The sequence below is a fragment of the Aptenodytes patagonicus genome, chromosome 5 (assembly GCF_965638725.1).
Source record: "Aptenodytes patagonicus chromosome 5, bAptPat1.pri.cur, whole genome shotgun sequence".
In the NCBI taxonomy this organism is placed as follows: domain Eukaryota; kingdom Metazoa; phylum Chordata; class Aves; order Sphenisciformes; family Spheniscidae; genus Aptenodytes; species Aptenodytes patagonicus.
In genome coordinates, this window is record NC_134953.1 from 17,774,524 (window position 1) to 17,797,332 (window position 22,809).

At 39.8% G+C, this 22,809-nt stretch overlaps 1 protein-coding gene across 6 annotated transcripts in view; it reads right to left on the bottom strand.

Annotated features, from left to right (window-relative positions):
- The window catches only part of BTRC (beta-transducin repeat containing E3 ubiquitin protein ligase), a 125,341-nt gene that overhangs the window by 85,171 nt on the left and 17,361 nt on the right, over positions 1-22,809 (bottom strand). For 3 of the 6 annotated variants that reach the window (XM_076338895.1, XM_076338899.1, XM_076338894.1), the window contains one exon: positions 11,816-11,923. The exons of 2 other annotated variants lie outside the window; for them this stretch is intronic. In XM_076338895.1, coding sequence (XP_076195010.1) covers positions 11,816-11,923 — 108 coding nt within the window. Of the gene's footprint in view, positions 1-11,815; positions 11,924-16,437; positions 16,486-22,809 lie in introns of those variants that run through there. One more of the 6 variants, XM_076338896.1, reaches the window with a different exon arrangement.

Sequence of the window (22,809 nt, forward strand, 5' to 3'; positions counted from 1 at the left end):
ACTACTTCCCTCAAAGGATCAATGCTGTCTCACTGGTCTCACTATAAAACCCCTTCCACTCCCATCGCTGGTCATCGCCTACACTTACTATTTTGATTTTTCTTCCCCCCCCCCCAACCTCTCATTCTGAGCTTTCCTGTCAAGCAGACAAAGAGACCTCCACTTCTCATCACACCCCTTCCTTAGAGCCCATGGCTTTCTCGCTCCCAAACATATAATTCAACCACGCTGTCCTCATCTCGCTGTACTGTTTTATGTTTTTCTTGTTGTTTTTTCCTTCATATTTGTCATTGCAGGAAAGGGGAAAAGGAAATACAAAACAAAGGTATGAAGCAGAAGTTAAGTTGTCTGCCCAAAGTCAAAATGACAGCATGGGGGAACAAACCCCAAATTCTGTGTCCCACACTGTGTTAACTTTTTAGGCACAGTTCCTCCCCAAAATAGTGAATGAAAGCAGCTCACTTGTTCAAAGAAATGGCTACTCAGTGATCTCACTGCAGTGTTAGATTGATGTGAATTCACAGCATATTGTCTACACCACAGTATGTAGAGGCACCTGTATCTTTGTCTTAGATAATGTGAGCCAGGTGACCCTGCAGCCAAAGCAACTTGGTTTTCAATCTAGAACAGGTTCCGAGTACCTACAGAGTCACCACAGAGCAAGCAGTTCAGGCGATGTAGCTCCACCTCCCCGACGTGTCTCACAGTAGTAATTTGTCCACACAGGCAGGCCTCGGTGCTTTTTCCAGCTTCCAAAGCTACGTTCATTACAGGAAGCATCATCCACCACTGGACTATGGGGCAAATTTAGTTAACGTTCAATACATGGCGTGTTTACTTCCATACAGTGCTGCTGAAAAACCTCATTGCTGATATTAAAAAAAAAAAGGTACAAGTCTAAACATGTCCCAACGTTTCACCACATCAAGCAAAAAATTTTATAATCTTCTAATAAAAGAATGGAAAATTACAGATTAGGCACCATGTATTATAACATTTAGCTAGCGAGCACTGCAGCCTTTTAACAGCTGCCACCCAAGAAACAAACCCCTGGGTCCTCCGGATTTGGCTAGACCAAATTTGAATATGGTAACACAACAGCCCCTCCTGTAACATTTCAATTTAAAAGCTCACTGTTAGGTTCTGCTATTGCAAAATAATTCCAACTCCAAAATGCCATTTTCTTAAACTAGAGCAAGGAGTTACAAAACGTTATTGCGAATCTCACTCTGCTCGGTAAGGAAGAAGAGTTGGACCTGCTACGGAGACCATCAAATGGGGTGGGTAGTCAAGCGATCAAAGAAGGAAAGATAAAGGTGTATAAAGTATCTCGCCTTCAGCTACCTTGGGGCTAGCAAACATTTTGTTCCTATAGGAAATTATACAGCTCTAGATCACTGCCTATTGAGATCCACTATTCGCAGCTTTTTGCTACAACGTGAATGGCTTATTAAACCTACAACATATCTGTTTTAGTTAACTTCTTGGTGGAGAGGGGCCAGGAAAACAAAATGTACTTAAATGCTGAATTTTTTTTTTTCCCAGGCTGAATGCCTTTCATCCAATAAGACATTCAAAGCAGTGACCCAGCAAATGGATTGAAAAAGCAATCTTCCGTCTCAGTGCCACATTATCATTCCTATTCAGTATTCTCGGTGAGATATCTCAATCAGCTGGATGTGTGTGTAAGTGACAGCGCAGCCCATTGCTGGGTTAATTAAACATTTGACTTTAACACCCTCCCCGTCATTAAGCAAATAAAAACAGATAATTCAAACTGCACTTCATCCACGGGGTACACAACATACATGTCAAAATTAAGAGAGTCCAAGGCCCTCAGGGAGTTCTACTCGGGGAGGTAATCAGTTTAAATCTTATCTGGTTTATCAATTATTCTATTGATTAAAGCAGGGTGATTATACAAAACTCCTTCTTGCCACATGGGATACATGTCAGCAGAGCAGGACAACACAGGGAGGCTCAAAAACGATTTAAAGAAAATACAGACAGATGAACAACAGTCTATTAGTACATGCCAGCAATCCATAGATGGAAAGCCTGATTCTTCTTTTTAAAGAAGTGAATTAAAGTCCTTCCAAAGTAGAGTGCCAATGTTGTTACCTCATCTGCTTTAAAATCAGATCTATATGTTGAAAGGGCAACATTTCTTCGTTTTAAGCAGATGATTTCTTGCCCAGTATTTGAAACATGTTTTATTGATACTGGTCTTGGAACATAACAAAGACACCAAACAAGAAATCCCAGACTTTTAAAAGGCATTATAGTTATGACATTATACAATGACTCTCAAAAAGCGGATGGAAAGAACATTCTCAGTACTTGAACTCTCCCACATACATACATGACACAGCCATAAGTAAAATGTTGTATTTTAACGATTAAAGTGTGACAGCTCATCTCAGACATAAAAAGATCATGCTTTGGAGTTCTAGAGATTTTTTTGTTTTGCAGCCCTCCAAAAAGAGACATCAGCAGTTGTGGGAGCTGCTACAGCCACATTGTCCTGATTTTCACAAGCCCTCACACAAAATCCCACCACAGCAGTCCTTACTGCAACTTCTCTCTTGCGTACAGCCACAGTACACAAAGCAATTCCAGTTACTTCTCATTTTTTGTTTCCAGGTGAAGAAAGGACCTCTGTCTCTTCCGAGGTCTGTTTCTGTCCTGAGTTTGTGAGCATAGTCCCACCTCCACTATCTTCCCAGTAACATTTTGTTTCAAGTTTTACTGTCATAGCCTGAACTGGATCCTAAACTGGCCTGTACAAGACCTCGCCTCACATGTACAAACCAGGGACCTTTTAAAAATGAGACACTGCAGTCTAGGAAAAAAACAATTGAAATTTATTTCTAAAAGTTCCCTCAAAGTAAACAATTAGCAGCAAAAGAAAGATCAGCCTTAAACAGGGGACTTTTTTTTTCGTAACATCTCCTACAATCTGTTTCATAATGGTCAGACCAGTAGCGCAAACTACTTATTAGTCATCTAATCACATCTCACTTTTCAACCAGGACAGAGGGTATGAACCACAGTGGTCAAAACGCCGACAAGCTGGAGAGCCCCAGTGCCCCACTGGCCAATGCTGTTGAAGTCACAGAAATTTTAAGAAACAAGGACAGCTAAAAAGAAGGCCTGAGGTATGTTCTTGCCCTTCACCTTCAGAAAGGGATTATATGCCACATTATATTGGCACTGCGTATGCATCCAACCGTACTTCAGCCTCTTCTTCGTAGATCTCATCTCTTCTTTGGAAGCAAACTAGAAGCCTGCATTAGCATGCTGTATTTTACTCTCACCACTAGAAATACTGAGGGTGCTATTTGTAATTGTATTCTTTTAAGAGGTTTGTTCTCTGCAGCTGTTTTCTGCTTGCAGTGTATTTTGTGTAATCAGCACATCATCATAAATACATTGGCTGTTCCCCCGAGGGAAGCTGTCACTGTTTAATTTACAGAACAACCTGGCCAATGTGAATTCTAACACTACAGCACTATGGCAAGAAGTTACCACGCTCAGAAAAACAGGTTTCTATGAATTTTTATATCAAGAGCTGGTCCCAGGACAATATAGGTTCTAGAAATAGATTATTTTTAACAGCACTTTATACACTGGATGGAATGGATTCTTTCCCACTTACAGCTTCTTAAGGCAGCACCAACCCCCCCACACACGTTATTTTAAAGTGACAACCCCAATCCCCCCAACACAACCATCTTCACATCTGACTTCTACCAAAAGAAAGCACTGTATGTAGGTGTCTTATGCTACACACCAATTTTTTCATATTTTTAAATGAAGAACAACCCAAAACATCAACATGTTAGTTGTCTTCATTTCAACAAGGGAATGTACTCTGTTGCAAGGTCAAATGTTATTACCTACATCAAAAGGTTGCTGCACAGTTTATTACTCTGAAGATGCGACAGAAGAGCAAGGCATATTCCTGAAAGAGTAAAAACGTATGCAGCTTTATTGGCTGAATGAAGAGTTGCTTCCTTTGCTGGATACATGGTTGTATTTTGAAAGAATAAGTCACAAGGATTTTTGTAGAAGGTAGGTGAAAGGCAGATGGTTGCTCTTACTATACGCCGACACAATTCAGAAAAATTACGTAACGGTACCAAATTATATTGGCAATCATTCAAGAACTAAACATGAACCCCAAATAAACATTTGGGCATGACCAATGAGTTACTTGGATATTTCATTAGCAATGGCTACTAGAAGCAGTCTACCTGACTGCTTGGAAAGGGAGCCAGGAAGGCTGACAACCTGATTTTATTACTTTTTTATACTTATATATGTGTGTGTGTATATATATATACACAAAAAAATAAAAATGCTAAAGAGAAACAACTACTAATGTAAATAAAATAAAAACCAATTTAATGGATTAATTTGTTTGGAAATTCTCCAAACGCAACACAAAACTATTTCATACATTTAAAAAAAAATTGCTTTCCATTTTGGGGGGCAGCAGGTTGTTAAACAAATTTCAATGAAACTGAAAATTCCCAAGTTCTGTGTATAGCAGCACTTTGCTAATTCTCGGTGGTAATTAGAAGCCCTGTTTAACATCACCAGACACGGGGCAAGTATACAAACATAATAAAAAAGAATCAGGCACATCACAGAGTATTGTTTATGTATTTTGACAAGCATAGTTTAATTTTACTTAGTTTGCAAAGCATCCTAGTAAATTATTTTCGTCTATTTGAAAAGTAACAAAATCTAAGGAACAACCAGTGAAGCAAAATAAATACCATCTTATTTCTGATATGGTTTATGAGAATGATCTACCAACCATACAGAAAGCTGAGTGGAAATGGCTGAAATTTTACAGAAAACTGAGTCATCTGGTTGCCTATAGAAGAAAGAATACAGGAAAGAGACTATTTTATTTTTATGCACCATGTAAGTAGGAGCCAACAGAAAGCAGAAGAAATAAAAAGAACCTCACCCGACACAGCGTAGCAAAGTAAGCATCTCTTCAAGCTATGAATTTTAAGATCTAGCAACTGCATTTCTAAGCTGTTTGGGTTCGTCCCCCTGAAATTTGCATGTGGTCACATAAGCACCTGATTTCAAACAAGAAATATTTCATTTTATTCTTCCTATACATGCGTGCATTTAAAGTTACTGAGAACCACCACTGCATGTTGTATTTCCCCAGAGTCACTGAATTTTGACTCATATTGGCTTAAATGCTGGCTGATAAAGTACTTCATGACTTCCCCAAATTTGTTGTAAAATCCCATATTTTAATTTTTAAATTGAAACTACTACTTAACATGGTATTAACTCTTTGCCACTTCTCCAGAAATAGGTAAAACTGATCTTGTGCAACCAGCTCCCTCTGAAGCGCTGCGCATGGAGCCATCGAATTCAAAACGATGACCGAGCCAAGCGATCTACAGCAGACTACGCCGGCGCTAAACACACAGAAACATTTATAATTGCTGTGAGAGGACTGCAGTGGGGTACACCTAATGCCTTCTTCCTATAAAGCAAGGAAGAGGAAGATCAGACAACGGTTAGAATATTTGGAAGGGCACGGAAAAGTCACTAAAATGTTACTTAAAAAAAAAAATAAAAATTAACACGTTAAGTAACACGAAGGACCCCTTTGGTTAGAGATGTCGGAACGCCCTGGGCCCGTCGGAAGGGCTCGGAGGAGCCGAGCCGCGGCCCGCCCGCCCGCCCGCCGCCCGTGCAGTTCCCGCCGGGGCCGTGAGAGAGCAGCACAGTACGCGGGATGGCCGAGCCCCCCCGCCCCCCCCGCCCCGGCTCCCGGGCACATGCGCGGTGGCGCGCGCGCGCACACGCACAGCCTGATTCTAATTCAATTAGTGCAGTCTGCAACTCCAGAAAAGAGTAATTCAATTAGTGCATTGTGGAGCTCTACAATACCTCCAAGCAGATGTTCACGATCCTGAGGAACCGGAGCTAGCTTTAAAAATACCTGTATGCCTTCAATGTGGCGCTGCATATGCCATTTGTCACTACGGTTTTACACACCTTTCTGACTTCTAACAAGGGAGGAAAGGAAACTCGGATGAGTTTTGTTTCTTTTTTTTTTTTTTAAATTAATCAGCCAAACTAACGCCGGTGTGCCAGCGACCTTACCCTCTCCATAGCAGGAAGAGCGCATTACATAGTAACAAGACCATTAAGGCAGAGGCTGAAGGAGGGGAGGCTTTTTAACTACAGGGCACTTTAAATCATCATGCCGGGCATACTGGGGTGGCATTTCTCAGTGACAGATACTGTCACACTTCTTGATACTCCGACTGAAGAACTCATAAAAGCACGTGCAACTTTGACAATCAATACGGGTGCAGAATAAATGCCGATTTGTAATTACTACATTGTAATGTACTACCAAAAAACCCAAAACCGTCTCCACTGATCCGCAGAGAAGGATTTCTTTGCCATCTGAAAGGAGGGAGGCATCTCTTGTCGTTGCTGCTACCTGAGAGCTGAGATCTTGCAGCACAACCCGGGGGCTGTCAGAGTTTGGTGGGCTTCCCAGCACAGGTTATACCGCCAGCCAGACATGGCCACTAGATTTAAAGGGGGATAAACCCTAAATGTGTTTAACAAAGCTGTTCTCTAGTCACTGGGCATTTACTTTATTTAAAAAAAAAAAAAATCCCTGGTTAGGATAAGCCTCTTGGTCCTCCTACAGTGAAGCTCCCAAGAGTCTGAACCGCAGATGGGGGCTGGAGTCAAGTGCAAAAATTATGCAATTAATTTGGCTTCATTTCTGTTCTCTCTCATGTCCCCTCTCATGCCTTTATAATTGCTCCTGCAAGGTGGTAAGACAAGGAGAAACAGGAGAAACTGCTGCCGAACACCTCCAACAAGAAACTTTGCTTAAAAAACCAGGTGTCACATTGTGGCAGTTCAATATTTCATAGCCAATACAAGGAATGTGCAACAACACTGCAACTTTAAATCTTTGCCTCCCATGTCAGTCTCTCTCCTCTCATTGTAAAGCCAAAGGGAACAGCAATCAGAGTGGAGATGTTCAACCTGATAGAGGTCAGGACACCAGTGGATCAACGTACCAGAAACACGACCTTGTTTATTTTTTTCCCCAGTATTATTGTTTACAGGGTGCTTTGCTCATGTACCTTGTGGTTCTTAGCTAAAAGATGAAATTACAGCCCAGGATGAAGCGCTCAGGCACACATCCAATTTGTGTTTCCATCTCAGAAAACAAAAAGCTTCTGAGGCCCTCGGGCTGCCATTCAAACTTGGAGAGGCTGACATTTTTAACAGCATGAACCAGAGACTGGCAGAGGGAATGATCTAATGCATTTCTGACTTGTCAATCAAAGATCTCACCTCTGCTGTCTTGTAAACAGTTGGGGGCCACCTAACTACATTCATAACCAGGGGAGAGCCTGCCGCCAGCCGGCGGGTGCTGGAGCCACATGCTCTGGCTATTAGTCACCAAAATTATGATTCTGTTTCAGAGGCGTACCGTAAACAGCCCGCGGGCAGATTTCACACAGCCGCTGGGAGAACGCAAGGGGGGAATACAAAGCAGGCTTGGTCGAGGGTAGCCACGTCTCCACACTGATGGAGCCTACTGACTGGACACCCCATCTCTCCTCCAATTAGAGACAGAACTACGCACACCAGCAAACGTTTGGTCCAAAGCCGAACAATTTCTTTCAAATGCTTTTCTCACAAATGCATTTCTGAGCATGCACAGCTTGCCCATCCCGAGACTTTAGCTTTAGCCTCCTGTATAACCATAAATGATGTACTCCTACTCACTGTATTTCTCAGCAATAAAATGTCAACTTTTAAGGCAAAAATGCATGAACAGGCTGAAGGAAATCTACAGAGACAACTGTTTTTAACAATTTACTGACAACACTTCTTTAACAAATATTCCACTTCCTAACACAAAAATATAAACATTAGAAAAAAACAGATGTAAAAGTCATTTGAGAAATTAGTTCATCTCTTCCTCATGGGTGCAACAGGCTTCCATCACTACAAACTGTTTACATCTTTCATACTCCCACCTTTCTCCAAAAGTGACCTCAGTCCAAAGAAAGAAGCGGTGTACATCATGTCCATGCTGCACAACCTCAAGCGCGCTCCTGTTTACTTCAAGTTGCCCAGCAGACTACACCCACGCTTTCCTCAACCAGGACAGAGCTTTCTGCCAAGACCAAGGAAGACCTTGCTTCTGCAAAACCAAGCAGAAGGTAGTTCCCTTCATCTGACAAACCCTGATGTGCAGTTCTTTATGATCAAGACCTTCACTTCAGGTAAAGCAAAATGTGAATTTCTGGCATTCCAGAGAGACACTTCTGTATTCAACAAGATGCTGCTACCTCTGTCACAGAAGTTAATCCTCCTCTTTGACTACTAGAGCCTGTTACAGAAATAGTTTCAGATCTGGCAAAATAAAGGTGACAAGACAACTCTTCGCTTTTTCACTGGTGCCTAGGCTCCAGACAAAGAAGTAAAAGTATGACTCTTGTCCCAAAGAGTTTACAATCTAAACTGGAGCTGATATTTGTGAGGGGTGTCAATTAGATAAAAAGGAAGAGCTGGACTGTTCTCTGTGATTACCCTGATACCTAACCTTTGGCAAGACTTTTAAATTGCTCCTTAAGTCTCCTCATTTATACAATAGCTTACAGAAATAAATTCAAGGAAATACTATGGTCTTCTGCAAACCTGGAAGGATTAATACAATCATTTCCTGGGCATACTTGATGGGTGTAATTGTAAATCAGAATTTTCAGAGAACTGTGACTATTAAAAGCAACATAAACTGAGCCTTGTAAGCACGCATGGAAAATATTTTAAAAGGGAAAGTAATTATCTTCAAATGAAAAATGTCACGAAAACAGACACCTGTTGGCACATCTGGAAACTTCCAAAGCACGGATTTCTAGGAAAAAGAATATACTCCGCATAAGTTTGGTTTTTTTAATTAAGAGAATCTACATGCAACCTAGTTTTCAGTTGCTTTGCAGAATAACGGTACAGTAAAATTTGGCATTCAAGACACTGAAAATGGAAGGGATGGCCTTTTTCTCTTGTTAATATCCTCTTTGACTCCTTCCCACAGCACCTTATAGGAGTTCATGTTCCAATTTGCTGCCATCTTCCACCATGATCTCTATGAAATTCAGTTACACAATAGACTATCAGTTGCAAAGCCCTTTGAGGCAAAAGATGTTAAAAAGAACAGTTTCTAGCTCCTTATTCCCCCATTCCTGAGTTTAGCCTTAAAACCTTTCCCACTGTGGGAGGATTGCCAAACGGAGCTGAGGAACCAGAAGATCCTGTTTTCACACAAGTGTCTCCAATAATAAAAACACACAAAGAAGAAAAATGAAGTTATCTGACATATTAACAGAATCACCTCTAAATCGACTATCTGCCAATGTTTCCCATGAGGAGTCAGCAGGGCTTTAACTGAGCTATTCAAAGAGAGCCTCTTTCCACATTTCTGTCTGAGCATCTGAAGGTAAGCATGTAAATAACTAGACAAATTCAGCAGTGACTAAGTAGCCTTCCAGATGGCATCTTCTCTTTTGCCACAAGCAAAGAACATTGATACGCTTCTCCAATTACTTCAAGCTTGCTACAGAAAAAAGAAAATAACTTAATATGAGAAAATTTGCTGGGCTACAAGAAAGTCTTCAATACTTTCCTGAAGATTCGATACCAAAAAAAAAGCATTAAAGAACAGTGAAATATTGCAACATCACAGCTTCAAGCAGGCTCCAAACCGCTCCCATGTGGACTTCTGCACTGGAAAATGCAGAAGTCATGCCTCACAGAGGGGAGTTTTCTTCAAACCATGCAAGTTAATGGGGATCAAAGCCCATTGAAAAAAAAAGCTGCAGAAGCTGTTGGCAATTTAGTTTCTCTCTCAATTGGCACTAAATGTGTTCCTCAACACAGGAGTCAGAGTGCTGTGAAGAGTACCAGTATACCATTTTAGATGGCAAGTGGGGCAGACTTCCCCAATTCCCATAGTCACTAAATACACATGGAAATGTCTCTCAATCTGCACGAATGCAAATATCAAAGTCCTACTACTCTCCCATGAAGGCAGTACATGGTGAATGGTTGTGCAGCCGACTCATTTGACCCCAGATATCAATGCGCTGCATTAGCAGAAAAGTTATTGTTCATATCTATCATTAGCAAGAACATCTTGAGCGAAAAGAGGCTAATTTCCCTTCCCCTTTGTAATATATGCTTATTCTGAGTAATCAAAAATAATTCAAGTAGAAAGAAAGGAGTCCCAATTTGAGTTTATAAATTGCTTTCCATATACTGCTAAGGTTCTCTAAAACCTGAGCTTAAAGAGATCTGAGATTTATTCAACAGCAGAAAACCCAAAAATGAGGCCCATCCGATTTAGTCAAATTATGCAAATCAGGATTAGAAATAGGATTCTAAATTCTGCCTGATGTCTCCAGGGTCCTCTTAGACTAATAAAAAGTCGTCTTCCCCCTCCCCCACGGAAAGCTCCACTAAAAGCTTGCTTCAGCAAAGGAGGCCTGGCAGGACACCTTCCAGAGTCCATCAGTGCTACTGCTGGGTCAGCAAAAAGAGTTGCAGCAAAATGATGCAAGACACTTAAGCCTCCCCTGAGACTGCGAGGATTATTTCCACAGTACTCTCCTAGCCCTGGGAGCAAGAAGGCAAATTCAAAACAATCTTTGCACGCTGTCCTTTAGAGGCAGGTAATGAACTTTCACCAAAATGATTGAAAATTTCAGAAAGATTCTAGCTTATTCGTTATGTCTGGTTTTGCAAGATGCTAGTAAATAACACTCTCTGCCACAGGTTAAGTCAGCAACAGCGTAATCCAGCAGCATAAACCTGAAAGTAAACATTCACAGTACCACAAGCTCCAACGAACATGCAGTCTACAGAGGCACTCCTAAGGTCCCTCAGTCACTGCAGTTCATGCAGAACATCTCAGAGACAGAGCATCCAACATGAACATAACATCTCTGTAGTTCAGCCTCTGCTGCTCTCCTGGTTATATCCACGTCATCGTAAAATGCTTGCAATGATCTTGAGTGCCTTGTCTAGGTTTCTAGATGCTCACCCAATAGCTGCCTCACTCTCTACCCACAGGAGAGTGGCTGCATTTTGTAAGATTCACTGGTCACCCAAAGCGTCTGAACAAACCTGTTTGGCAGAAAGCTGTCTCATGACAGAGAAAAGCTTGAATCTAACAAATTCAGAGACAAAAGAAAAAACAGGTTTCCTTTATTTGCCTTCTGATTGACAGCTTACTTGTACCATAATTTTCTGTAGTCAAAATGTCCAGACTACTGCTAACAAACCTGAAGTAAACAAATGCTGGCATCAATTATCACTATGGCAATGAACCCACCCCCTCAGTCCTCTAAATGGCATACAGAAAATTTAGATAGGAGGGGAATCACTGCATGAATAGCCAGATTGGAGACTGTGTGATGGATACTGTTTGCCAAATATAATTAAGTGGTATATTTTTGACACAATTGAAAGCCAATGGAAAAGATGATGGTACCAAGCCAATTTAGACAAAATAATTATATTACATTGAGGTAATGGAAATGCCCCAGTACTGAGCTGCCCTGAATCTACACAAGATGTGTTTAAATACCAGAGGAGATCTGAATGACATAGGAGAGGCATACAGTACGAGGCAGAATAAATGGAGGTAAAGCAAGCAAGGAAGTAAGGAAGGAGATGCACACGTACACAGATGGAGAGAAAAGGAGGAGTGGGGAGAGACAGAAAGTACCTGGAAAGCTGGGAGTGCGCCAGTCCCTGGGTTATACAGGCATCGCAGCGAGGGCATGCTGTCCGCCAGGCTGGAGCAGCCCAGCCACAGAGATCTGGGCATAGAGCACTGCAGAGAAAGGACAACTATGAGATGGGACTGTATGAGACAGGATGGCACAGATTACAGGAACTTTCAAGGCTTAGCCAAATGGCATTAACACAACTGCACCTGGCCTTAAAGACCGAGACATCTTTAAGAGAACACAAACTGCTGATGAGTCTTTTCCTTGGGAGAAGCTTTACAGATGTCATAGTAGCAAGAAAAAGGCACTACGGATCAAGAAAGTAAATTTTTGATCAATTTTCTACACCAATGTGTGAGTTTTTCCAGTAACAAAAGTTTCCTTCCAATTAATCAGACCTCTTCTCCACGCACAGCCACGCTCCAGGCACAACACAAAGCAAGCAATTTTGCAAGGGAAGCAGAAAACAAAATAACAACTTCAAGTGTAATACTGGCAGAGAAAGAAAAGGTTTTTGTATGTCTGTTTTTTGTCTGTAAAGGGGATAAAAGGAAAAACCTGCAATCCAAGGTGAATAGGAACTTGGTGACACTTTATAAGAGTTTCATGTTTCTGCTTGCCTTGTTATTCGTTAAATAAAATACAATTATTGTAATAGACTGATTCTGTTCATCCAAACACAAATACAAAAAAGGAGCCAAAGCAGCCAATCAAGGAAAATACTAGCCATTTTGATAGTTAAAGCCATTACCCCCTGAAATATAGAGTTGCTTGTTCATCTTACACCACTACTATTAAATTTGGGGATACATTATGGTAGCAATTGCTTTTACCAGCCACGGAGTTTTTGATGCCATAAGCACTGCTGCATTTGTCTAATTACTGGCAAGGCAAGAAAAAACAAATATATTTTAAATTGGCAGATAGCTACGAAAACTGTAGGATATGATAGATTAGATGCTAGAGATTTCAAACCCTCACACTCTTCTTTTTTGCAATCCTCTCCCCCTCCCGCTTTTTTTTTTTAAAGGGGGGATGGGAGGAAATCTGAGTGGAAAGGGCAGCTGGAATGGGTATGAAATGACAGCTGCCTTTTGAGCCACCGTTTCTTGCTGCTCTTAAGAGGGCTAGAAAACCTTGCACAATCTTGCACTAAATTAGTATGTAGGAGCAACGTAACCCATCCTTGAATGAGCAGAAAGGTGATCACCAACATCCATAATCTGGTACTGTGCAGACAGCCAAAGAGAGATTAACCCTGTCTATCACCACGTTCTTTGCTGTACTTTGTTGCAATTTACACTGCTGTTCTAGAAATAGTATTAGAAGACTGCTGGGGAACATAACCTATACAAATGTGCTTATTAGAAGTTTATGATACCTTAAAATAAATTTCTCGCCTCATTTTCATTTTTAAAAAAACTCTTCACTTTACAAAGATACTGAAACTCGAGAACTTGAGTACTTCATAATACTACACATCACATAAATTTGTAGATAATGCCCGTTCTGATGACTAAAAAATTACAGCCATAGTATTATAACAAGCAACAAAAATCTGAGCCATACTTCCTTGTCCGCCATCCTAACCCTCCCAGAAAGCAAACACTCCCACAAAAACCTTCCAAATGCCACCAATCTTTTCTTTGTAATGTAACATGTCTCACTTCAGCCATTAAAAGCTGTTGTAACAATCAGCCTTAAAAATATACAAAAATATATATATATGAAGTAGACATCTATGGTTTTCAAGCATTTCACTAATAATACATTTACTTAAATCAAAGTTGTTTATCACTCTGCAAGAACATCACAGTAACAAGGGAGATTAACTACAACATAGTACCTCTGATGATGCAGAGCAAATTCACTAGGTAAGCAACAGCTGTTTACCATTACCCATCCTAGGATTCATAACATAATACAAAGTAAATATGGGGCGATTTTTTTTTTTTTTTTTTTTTGCATACAGACTTATCAAAGTCTTGCCCCAACCATTTATTCCCTCTTCTCAGGCTTTCCCATCCTTTGTGCTGGCTCAAGTTTTCATGCTGTGATAATGAACTCAAAGAACTGATTGCTATTAAAATTAGATTGTCAAGATAAAAGAGGTTACTTTAAATATTTGTACCGAAGTGTGGAAAGACACAGAGGCAGGAAAAATGAGGACCACTCTGTCAGTGGAAAGGCAACCTTATGTTGCCTCAAAGTTTATGTGAGATTATGGCTCAAGTCAGAGTCACTACAAGCTGCAGGTATGGCACTCTATCGTGCCAGGGCACTTAGAAGGTATTGAAATGTCTTCCTCTAAAAATGCCACAATAACAAAGGAAAACATTGGAGGTCTATTCTGCAGAACCCCCTGCACCTACAGAGGATATCATTACTCATCCATGCACTCTTGCTGCTTAGTATTATTCCAGAATTAGGAACTATGCAGTAAAACATTACCAACACCTTAGATGACTTCTGAATCTGCTCCAGTATATAACAAAATTTATATTACTGACACAGTTCTGTTACCTATCTTACAAAAATAAGTGTGAAGTTGCACACAGCGTGGGAGAAAATGTCATTCCTGTACTTGTCTTTTACCTATTGAAGGAAGCAGAGACGCTAAATTACTGTTGGTGACTGAAAGAGGCTTACTCACAAGCATGAACAAAAGGCCCCAGGTGCTTCGATAGAAACAGCTTGTGTGTAAATCAGATGAGTGACCCAACAGAACAACTTCATTTACAGCCTGATCTCTGAAAAATCTCAACAGCCTCTATCCCCATCCACTGAGCAAGCCACGTGTCAAACACTCACTTTTGTACTGTCAGCTCCACAAACAAGGGACTGGCCTCAACGTTCACTACTTGAAAGCTGACTGACAAAATCCTCTCCTGAACTCAAGTCAATCTACACTGGTTCTTCAAAACAAAGATACAGAGGCACAGCGTTTGGACTACAGCCAAATGGGGATGCTGATATTGCTTGCTAAGTACTGGGCCAGGATGCAGCAGTCTCTCTACCTTCCTGATTCCCAATTGCATTAATACTTCGGATGTCTGCACAACTTTTGGACCCAGAGACGCGAAGCTTTTCATTTATAAAAGCTAAGCACCTTTAATACACATTGAGTGGCATAAGATTGGGAATTATTTGACAAAAAACACAATTTGTTTTTCCAACTGATTTTTAAGACCCATTCCCTGAACTCTGAAATATATTTTCCCACTAAAGAAATACAGGGAATACAGTTTCAAACAAGACCAGCATCCTCCTGACAGAGGCTGGTACCAGCTGCTCTACTGGTGATTAAAATGGGCTTGTCTTATTTTGAATTAAAATAGGCTAGAAGCACTCACAGTCACTGGCTGAGCTGAGTGGGCAGTAACCATGAGCTGAAGGGAAGCTGTATTTTAACCTATTCAATTGTTCTTCTAACTATATTGCAAGAACATTTTTGACTACATCAGATGTTTTGCCTCTAATAGCCTACCCTCTCTTCCAATTACTTGATGTCCTAAAGATAAATCTCAATATGCACTCACTGGCTAAATTTTTGCCAGTGCTAAAAATTGGTTATTTACTTTATTTGCTATTGCATTACAAGATTATACATTACCATTTCAGACTGGGTTTTTTTTTATCAAATTTGTTCTCTTCTAGTCCTTCAGCAAATACAATATACTAGGGGTAACTAACACAGTTTTAGTAAATTGTGTTACAGGTCACAAATATATCACCTTGTCCTGTAAAACTAAGTGGCTCTACATGGGGAAAAAACAAAAGTTCTTGAACTGCTACAATTTACAACTATAGTGCACAGGTGTGAAAACACAAACTCACTGTACTGTATTCACTGTAAAACAAGAACAACAAAAAAAAATCAAACAATAGTTTAAGGATATTTTCTTTATAAACACTTCGGAGAAATTAATTAGACAGTAGTACAGAATGACTGTCCTTAATTGTGGTGCGTTTTAACATAATAAAGTGTAATAACTTATTATCCCTGTCTGAACCCTGCACTCGACCTTATGATAACCTGCGTGCCTAAAACGCCTTTGATTTATAGGCAATCTAACATATTTTTGTACATCTGCACAAGTTAGTGGCAAAGCCAAAAAGGAAAACCAATTTTTTTCCAAGGGCTGGTTTTTGGACAACTGTACATAATACTGATTTCAGTTGCTAGCCACATCTATTTCAATCCTTTCCTAGTTCAGAATTATTTCCCTTCTAGTACAGTGTCCAGTGCTTTATGCAGTTGAACTCTAAAGATAAAGCAATAACAATTTCTACTTCTCCTGGGAGATGGGAATTAAGATCCTCTTCCCCCAGTATTTTCATTAAGGAGCATAAATAGAATATGACACACGTTGACAAGCACTGAAGAGTTTAAAAACTGAGAGAAATGGGGCTTTTTCTGGTTGGTCCAGCTGATCATAGGCCAGAGAAGCCAGGGAACTGGATAAGGTTGTACAAAGAAAAACAGAAACACAAGTTGTAACTATTACAAAAACCAGGACAAGAGGGGAAAAGAAGTGCTAGAAATTCTACCACCCAAACTGGGGCAGATAAAACATAAGGGATGCTCTGAAGAGTATTAAAACTATATACAACAGACCTGAGCTTGATATGAGGAGACAGATCCTTCCCCACCTCTTTTTTTCATCACTTTAGAAAGCGAATATGGGATGGCTGGCGAGTACAATTCTCCCCGAAAGTCTCTTTTGCAGTACTGTTCCCTGCATGCTCTCTAAAATCAAATTGTCAGGAAATGTGCCTTAAGAATTTTGATCCTTTACGATGCTTTATCAAACACATGCTCAGATGTTAATAGGATTCCTAATATTCACAATTATTTTTATAGTATAACACAACAAATGGGAGAACAAACCCCAATACTTTTCAGTCCCACTCAGTTCCTCTTAAACTTTTTTTGGCCACATATTTAACTAAGCCAATGCCAAAAATATAACACACATCACTTACACATTGTGTCCAATGTGCACTATTCCTGTCACACAGGATGCAATACATTGTATAAAACATATCAGATAAGGCAGCTGCTATTTACATTACAAATGTTGGTCTCATGAAACTTAATAACAATTCCAGAAATTTACTTCTGGCTAAAAAGTGGTTTTGGTTCCTTTCTTTGGTCCACTTTTCATCCTTTCTACCTCTCACATACACATAAAAATGAAAAGGTCTCTTATCTTTCCCTCTACTGCTCAGAGAGGTGTTCTTTTTGATTAAATACATAAGATATATGTATAAAAAAAGACAATAAATTCCCAGTGCATCTTGTGTATTTTCACAATTAAAAACCCTGCCATACATATTTCATTGTTTAGCGTGGGTAGCACTTGATCATATAGGTTTCTTATCTGAGAAAAAGGTATATGATACAACTTAAAAAAAACTGCAAAAATGGAATGAGAATATTCTTTTTTTTATTTTAGTAGTTTTTTGTGGGGCTTTGTTTTTTTCTTTTCTTCCCCCCCTATCCCAACAGTGGATACAAGGCATACTAAATACGTAATTACATGAGAGAGACACCCAGCTTTCAAAGGAGCCATTCCAGTGAATTGTGTAAATAATATGCTTTTAAAAACCCTAACGTATGAATACAGATTTACCAGTTATGGAGTAGTTATATACCTGAGAGACAAGAATATCCATTTAAAAAAAAAAATCCTGCCTAATTATGAGCTTACCAAAGAGACTAGCATGGCTCAGAGCAAATTAATACTTTTATAACTTTCTCCAAAAGTTTTTTGTCTGTTTTCATTTGAAAATAAGAAAAACGTTAAAAGCTGTAAGTCTTAATTAAGCCAAAAACAATGGCCAAAACCCATACAGTTAGAATTTACACCTCCTTACACCCCAGACTACTGTTCCCTGCACTTAAAACAAGATAATTCTGACTTGCTTTGTCACCGGCAGTTTTTTAAAGTCTTTCCATGATAAGAAGATGAGTTTATAAAATAAACAGGCAACTACAGTACTCCTTGGAGTGTGACCATGAGAAGGATCTCCCAGGGTTCAGCTAGCCCACAAACTGTCAGCTATTCTAGCTGGCACATATTGCACCAGAATCATGAAGGGCAACACGCAGTTGCTGTCATAATCAGTACTTTTCACAATTTCTCAGCTTCTATTGTGTTCAGACACGTTGGTCACATTTCCACAAGCATGTATGGGGACAATTAAAAGTGGTTTGTGCTCCTGTTTTGCTATAATAAAAGTAATTGAGCTATCTTAAAGACCCTTGAAGCATTTTCACGAACTGCAAATCAAGCAACCCAATTCCTCACTTATAGAAAGCTGAGAATATGTTCCTGGGACAACTGTAGGATCTATCTTCAAAACAACTAGGTCTCACAAATCACAGGCTAAAACATGCTACCAGGGTTCAATTATAATGCTCTTCCTAGATTCCAAACTTAGGAAATACTGAACTTCTTACCCCGGTACAGATCACTGACTTCAGTGCAGTGGTTTTCCTCTTCACCCTATGGCTCAGGGGGTTACTACATTCTGCAAGCTTTGCTGTGCACACACAGCTCAAACTGCTGTAAGTTATTCCTTTTCCTTCAGCCTCCCACTTTTCATGTAATTGCTCAGTAAATTTTCCTTAACATACATATTATGCAAACTCGTCTCTAATCTTCTGGTAACTCCCTAGCTTACAGTAACTTTTTACAAGAGATTCCAGTTCACTACCTACTCTTAAATATCAAAGATAAGGGACATAGAAAAGGTTTACATATTCAGATTATCCAAATAATTTCTTACATGAGTGGGATCCGGGAGGATCAAATCACAGCTTTTAGGTAAATGTTTGTGAAGAAATGTTTTCCCCAAAGACTGGTTACTGGAGTTCAACCTCCGGGATTCCAGATCAACAGAAGTTACACACCCCAGAAAGGGGCCAACTTCCCATCTATAAGGTGTACAAGATCCTCAATTGCCAAGTGCTTGAGGGAACTTGTGTAGATCACATCTGAACTAGACAATACTAATGTTTTCATAATTATAGCTCTTTAATCCATGAAGCTGATAAATCTAAACCAGTGCACCTGCAGAGCTTTAAATTCAGGTGCCATACCCTTCTTTAAAGAGTATAACATGCAGAGACTTGTGTGTGCTTCTTTAAGCAACACCAAAGATGGTGGTGTTAAAAGCAAGCCCTACCCAAACTTACTAAAAGTAATCTCACTGAAGTCTAAAGCATGAAACTATCTGAAGGCTTAAAATGGAGATCTTACAAGACCAAGAGCATTAGGCTCTTTCGTAAGCAAGAAAACATAGTTGCTGTTAAGCTCCATCAGGTCCAAAGGCTGATTTTGCAGCAATTCCATACAATTTAAAATCTTGTTATGCCTTAAGAGATAAATTTAATTCTTTGACATAGCCATTCTGCATGAGTTTGGGCAGAGTAACACGGCGTCTCAGTTCTGCATCCACACAGCAAGGACAACAGAACTACCCTGGCTGAGAGAGGTGTCAGAGACTGCATGTCCTTAATTATGAAGCTCTGACATATAAACACCAAAAACCTGAAACAACAGGGAGCCAAGAAGAGGAGAATGGTGGATCATCACCTTTACAATAAGAAGCAGAAAGAGCAATATACCAACTGTCTAACCATCACTGAACCTGAACAACTATGAGGCTTTAAAAAAATACACAACCCTACTCTAAGAAATGAGTTGAAACCTCTTCAGCTTGGGACACTTCTACAACTTCGGCCTAGATTTCCATCACACAAACTGCAGAGAACAAACCTACATTGGTGAAGAGATGAAATGGAGGTTTTATTAGATTTTCCCTCATCTCTTATTTAATTCCATAAAAATCTCTCAGGATTATTGTTATGTTATGCACCTAACACAAAAGTGTTTCAAGGAGAACTGATATGTCTGCATAGCACTTTGCATTCTCAAAGTACTATATGAGTGCCAAGTATTAATAATGAACTGCAGGAAGAAAGCTTATTTCTACTTTCCACCCAAGGAATTAGTATCTGAATTTTAAAAAGCATATGGATCCACTGAAAATAGAATATATGTTTTAGAAGTTAAGGAGGAGATGCTAAATGACAAAATTACAAAACCAAAATATTTCCAGAATCATTGCATTTTTCTTCTAGGAAAGTGCAATTCTAGTGGAAGAATCCTGTTTTCACCACAGTGAAAACACTGGGTTTTACACTCTCTTTTCCAGCTGACTTAACTGAAGTGCAGACCATTAATATCTGAAGTGCCTTGTTTTGATTATACTGGCCTTTGCTGGTACCAATCTACTTAAGGTAGCACCAAGAATTTCCAGCATAAAACACATTTACAGGTTTATAACTTGGCTCTAAAAATTCTACTCCAAAAGACAGTGGGAGGCAGAAAGCCTCAGATGAGTGCATTATATTACATATCCTATGTGATGCATAGCTGCTCACAATGGTATGCGAAGGGGAGGGATTAGCTTTAACTCTGAATTACCATGTCTCACAAGCCACCTAAAATGATACTTTTAACTCCCCCTTTTATGTAATCAAAATAATGTTTTGTAAGTGTTTCAGCTAATTAAGAGCTTAATTTGCCCAATTTCACAGCTTGGTTTAAATCACAGAAAGTGTCAATATAATACAGGAATTGGAATGTCATGTCTATTGATCATATTTATACACAAACATTCCCCCCCTTCCTCCCCTCAGAAGTCAATTGCAGCTTGTCTTCAAAGGGTCAACATCTAGGTGATGGGATGTTACAGACTGCTAGCAGCACAACACTGCAATTCAAAGAAAGGCTTAAATGAAGATCAAGGCCAAATAAATTCACTGTAGGTGTTTACCTTTTTGTAAAAGATGAACTCACAGGAAACAGCTAGAGTAAAGACAGCTTTGCAGGTTACTTAAAATGCTATTCTTAAAGCAACATGTATTTCTGGCCATTGGTATTGTATTTCCTCTAGCCCACATAGGAACATAATACAGCTCTCCACTGCAGCACAGCAACATTAAATATAAAAACCTGCCATTAAAGGGCAGAGGGTAATGGCATCAGTGTGGGCAACCCATGCTCAGGTAGTGTTCAACTATTATCTCCAGTTTAAGTAGGCTGAAAATACGCAAATCCAGCCAACACTGTTTTTAGATAAAATTGTCAATTTTATGGCTATTTATAGTATGTGTCCAGTCTTGCAGAACTCCATCTTCCTCCACCTCATCTGTAATATAAACTGCTTTTAGCCCACATTAATACAATCTGTTACTGGGATACTTCTCACATTCTGTGTAAGTCAGGCAGCAGATCAATACTCAGCTATGCTGAGGTAAAAGAAAAAAAAATCATTACGTTAGGATCCTGTTAAAAACACAGACACCAGGAGGATAAACCTGATGCACAGGCACCATTCCATCTGGATGCATATGTAGATTACTGCTTTTAAATAAGTCAAAAGTGGCTTTCTTTCCAATATACGGTTTTAAAGAATCCTACAGGTAGGACCTTTGGTATATATACTACACCAAATCAGCCTCACCTCAAAAAAATTTAACCTCTCTGCTTCCATGAGAGCTCTTTCTTTTGATCAAAAGTTTCCACCCTTTGTATCAACTCCCTTATCCATATACTTCCTGTGGTGAAATCACAGCACTGAAATTGGAATAGGAAAGCTATTGCCATGACAGCATCTGCTGATGACACAAGCCCAGGTTTATAACTTTTCCTTGGATCAAGGAGGAGTAAGAAGATTTAAGAGAAAGACTTTAGAACCAATAACAGTAAACTGAAAATCAAAAGGAAAGCAGACACATGGAAAAATATTTTTTAAAAAGTATAAGTTCTTCTATTATTTGAGGTTGCCTAATGTGAAAGTCTCCTTGGAAAATTCACTAACTGAGCATTTGGGGTTTTTTTCCCCTCAGTATTTTTCAGAGTCAAAAAAGCATATATCCCACCTGCATCAGAGCATTGGTAATATAACATAGCTAGAACAGATGCAGGTCTGTTTGCCTCAGAAGTAAAAGAAAAACAGAACAGCCACACAAACCTCTTCCTATTGTCCTCCCAGCCTACCACATAAGAAACAGAAACTGATACCATGCCCCATAGGTCAACAAACTTGAGCTCTGTGAGACGGTAATTGCAGAGTTGAGAATCCTCTGAGACACCTTGCCTCCAGCTCAGCAAAGTTTAAATCAAGAAAACATCAGCTTCAGTGTCCCAGCTGACCTTCACTAGTGTGGACTTGGAGGGAGAGAAATGGTCTCTCAGAGAGAAGCTCCAAAGCACACTTCACCTTTGCAACACATCACTCTTCCAAAGAAATGGTTTGCAAATGTAATACAGGACTCAATGCCCATCTTCTTATAGGTGTTCGAGCTCCTCTCAGTTTCACAGAAGTCAATGTAAGTTGACAGCAGTAAGCAACTTGCACAAACAAGTTACTACTTACTACTTGTAAGATACTGAGACAAGACTGGAGAGAATCAAAGCCATCCTGTCAGCACCTGCAATGAAACTCTTGTGTTTTAAGGGGTTTTGCTGCTGTAGTTTTTAATTCTCTCCCACTCTGCACAAGTGACTTGGCTCTTTTGTTTCTGTTGGGCTCACAGTACCATAGAACCCTTCACCACCATGTTCCATCATTTCACAACTCCAGTTGCCACGACAACAGGATGCAGCTTATCTGTGCTGTTTTCATATTTCCAGTTTTTGTTGCCATAACAACACAATCATTCTGGCTTTCTACAAAACCAGCAACTTTAAGCCACGCATTCTCAAAGACGCAGGATTCATCATACATGTATCTTCATGAGAAGAGAGATTTGTACAGGCAATTTGTAAATTAAGCTATTTTTTCTGAAGGGGGATTTTTCACTCACAAAAGTGAAAAGCTGACAGCAATTGCTAGAGGCAGACTGCTGAGACATCTAAAGCCTGGCCTTTAATAATAGCCAGAGTAATATAGCACTAGGCCACTTCCGAGT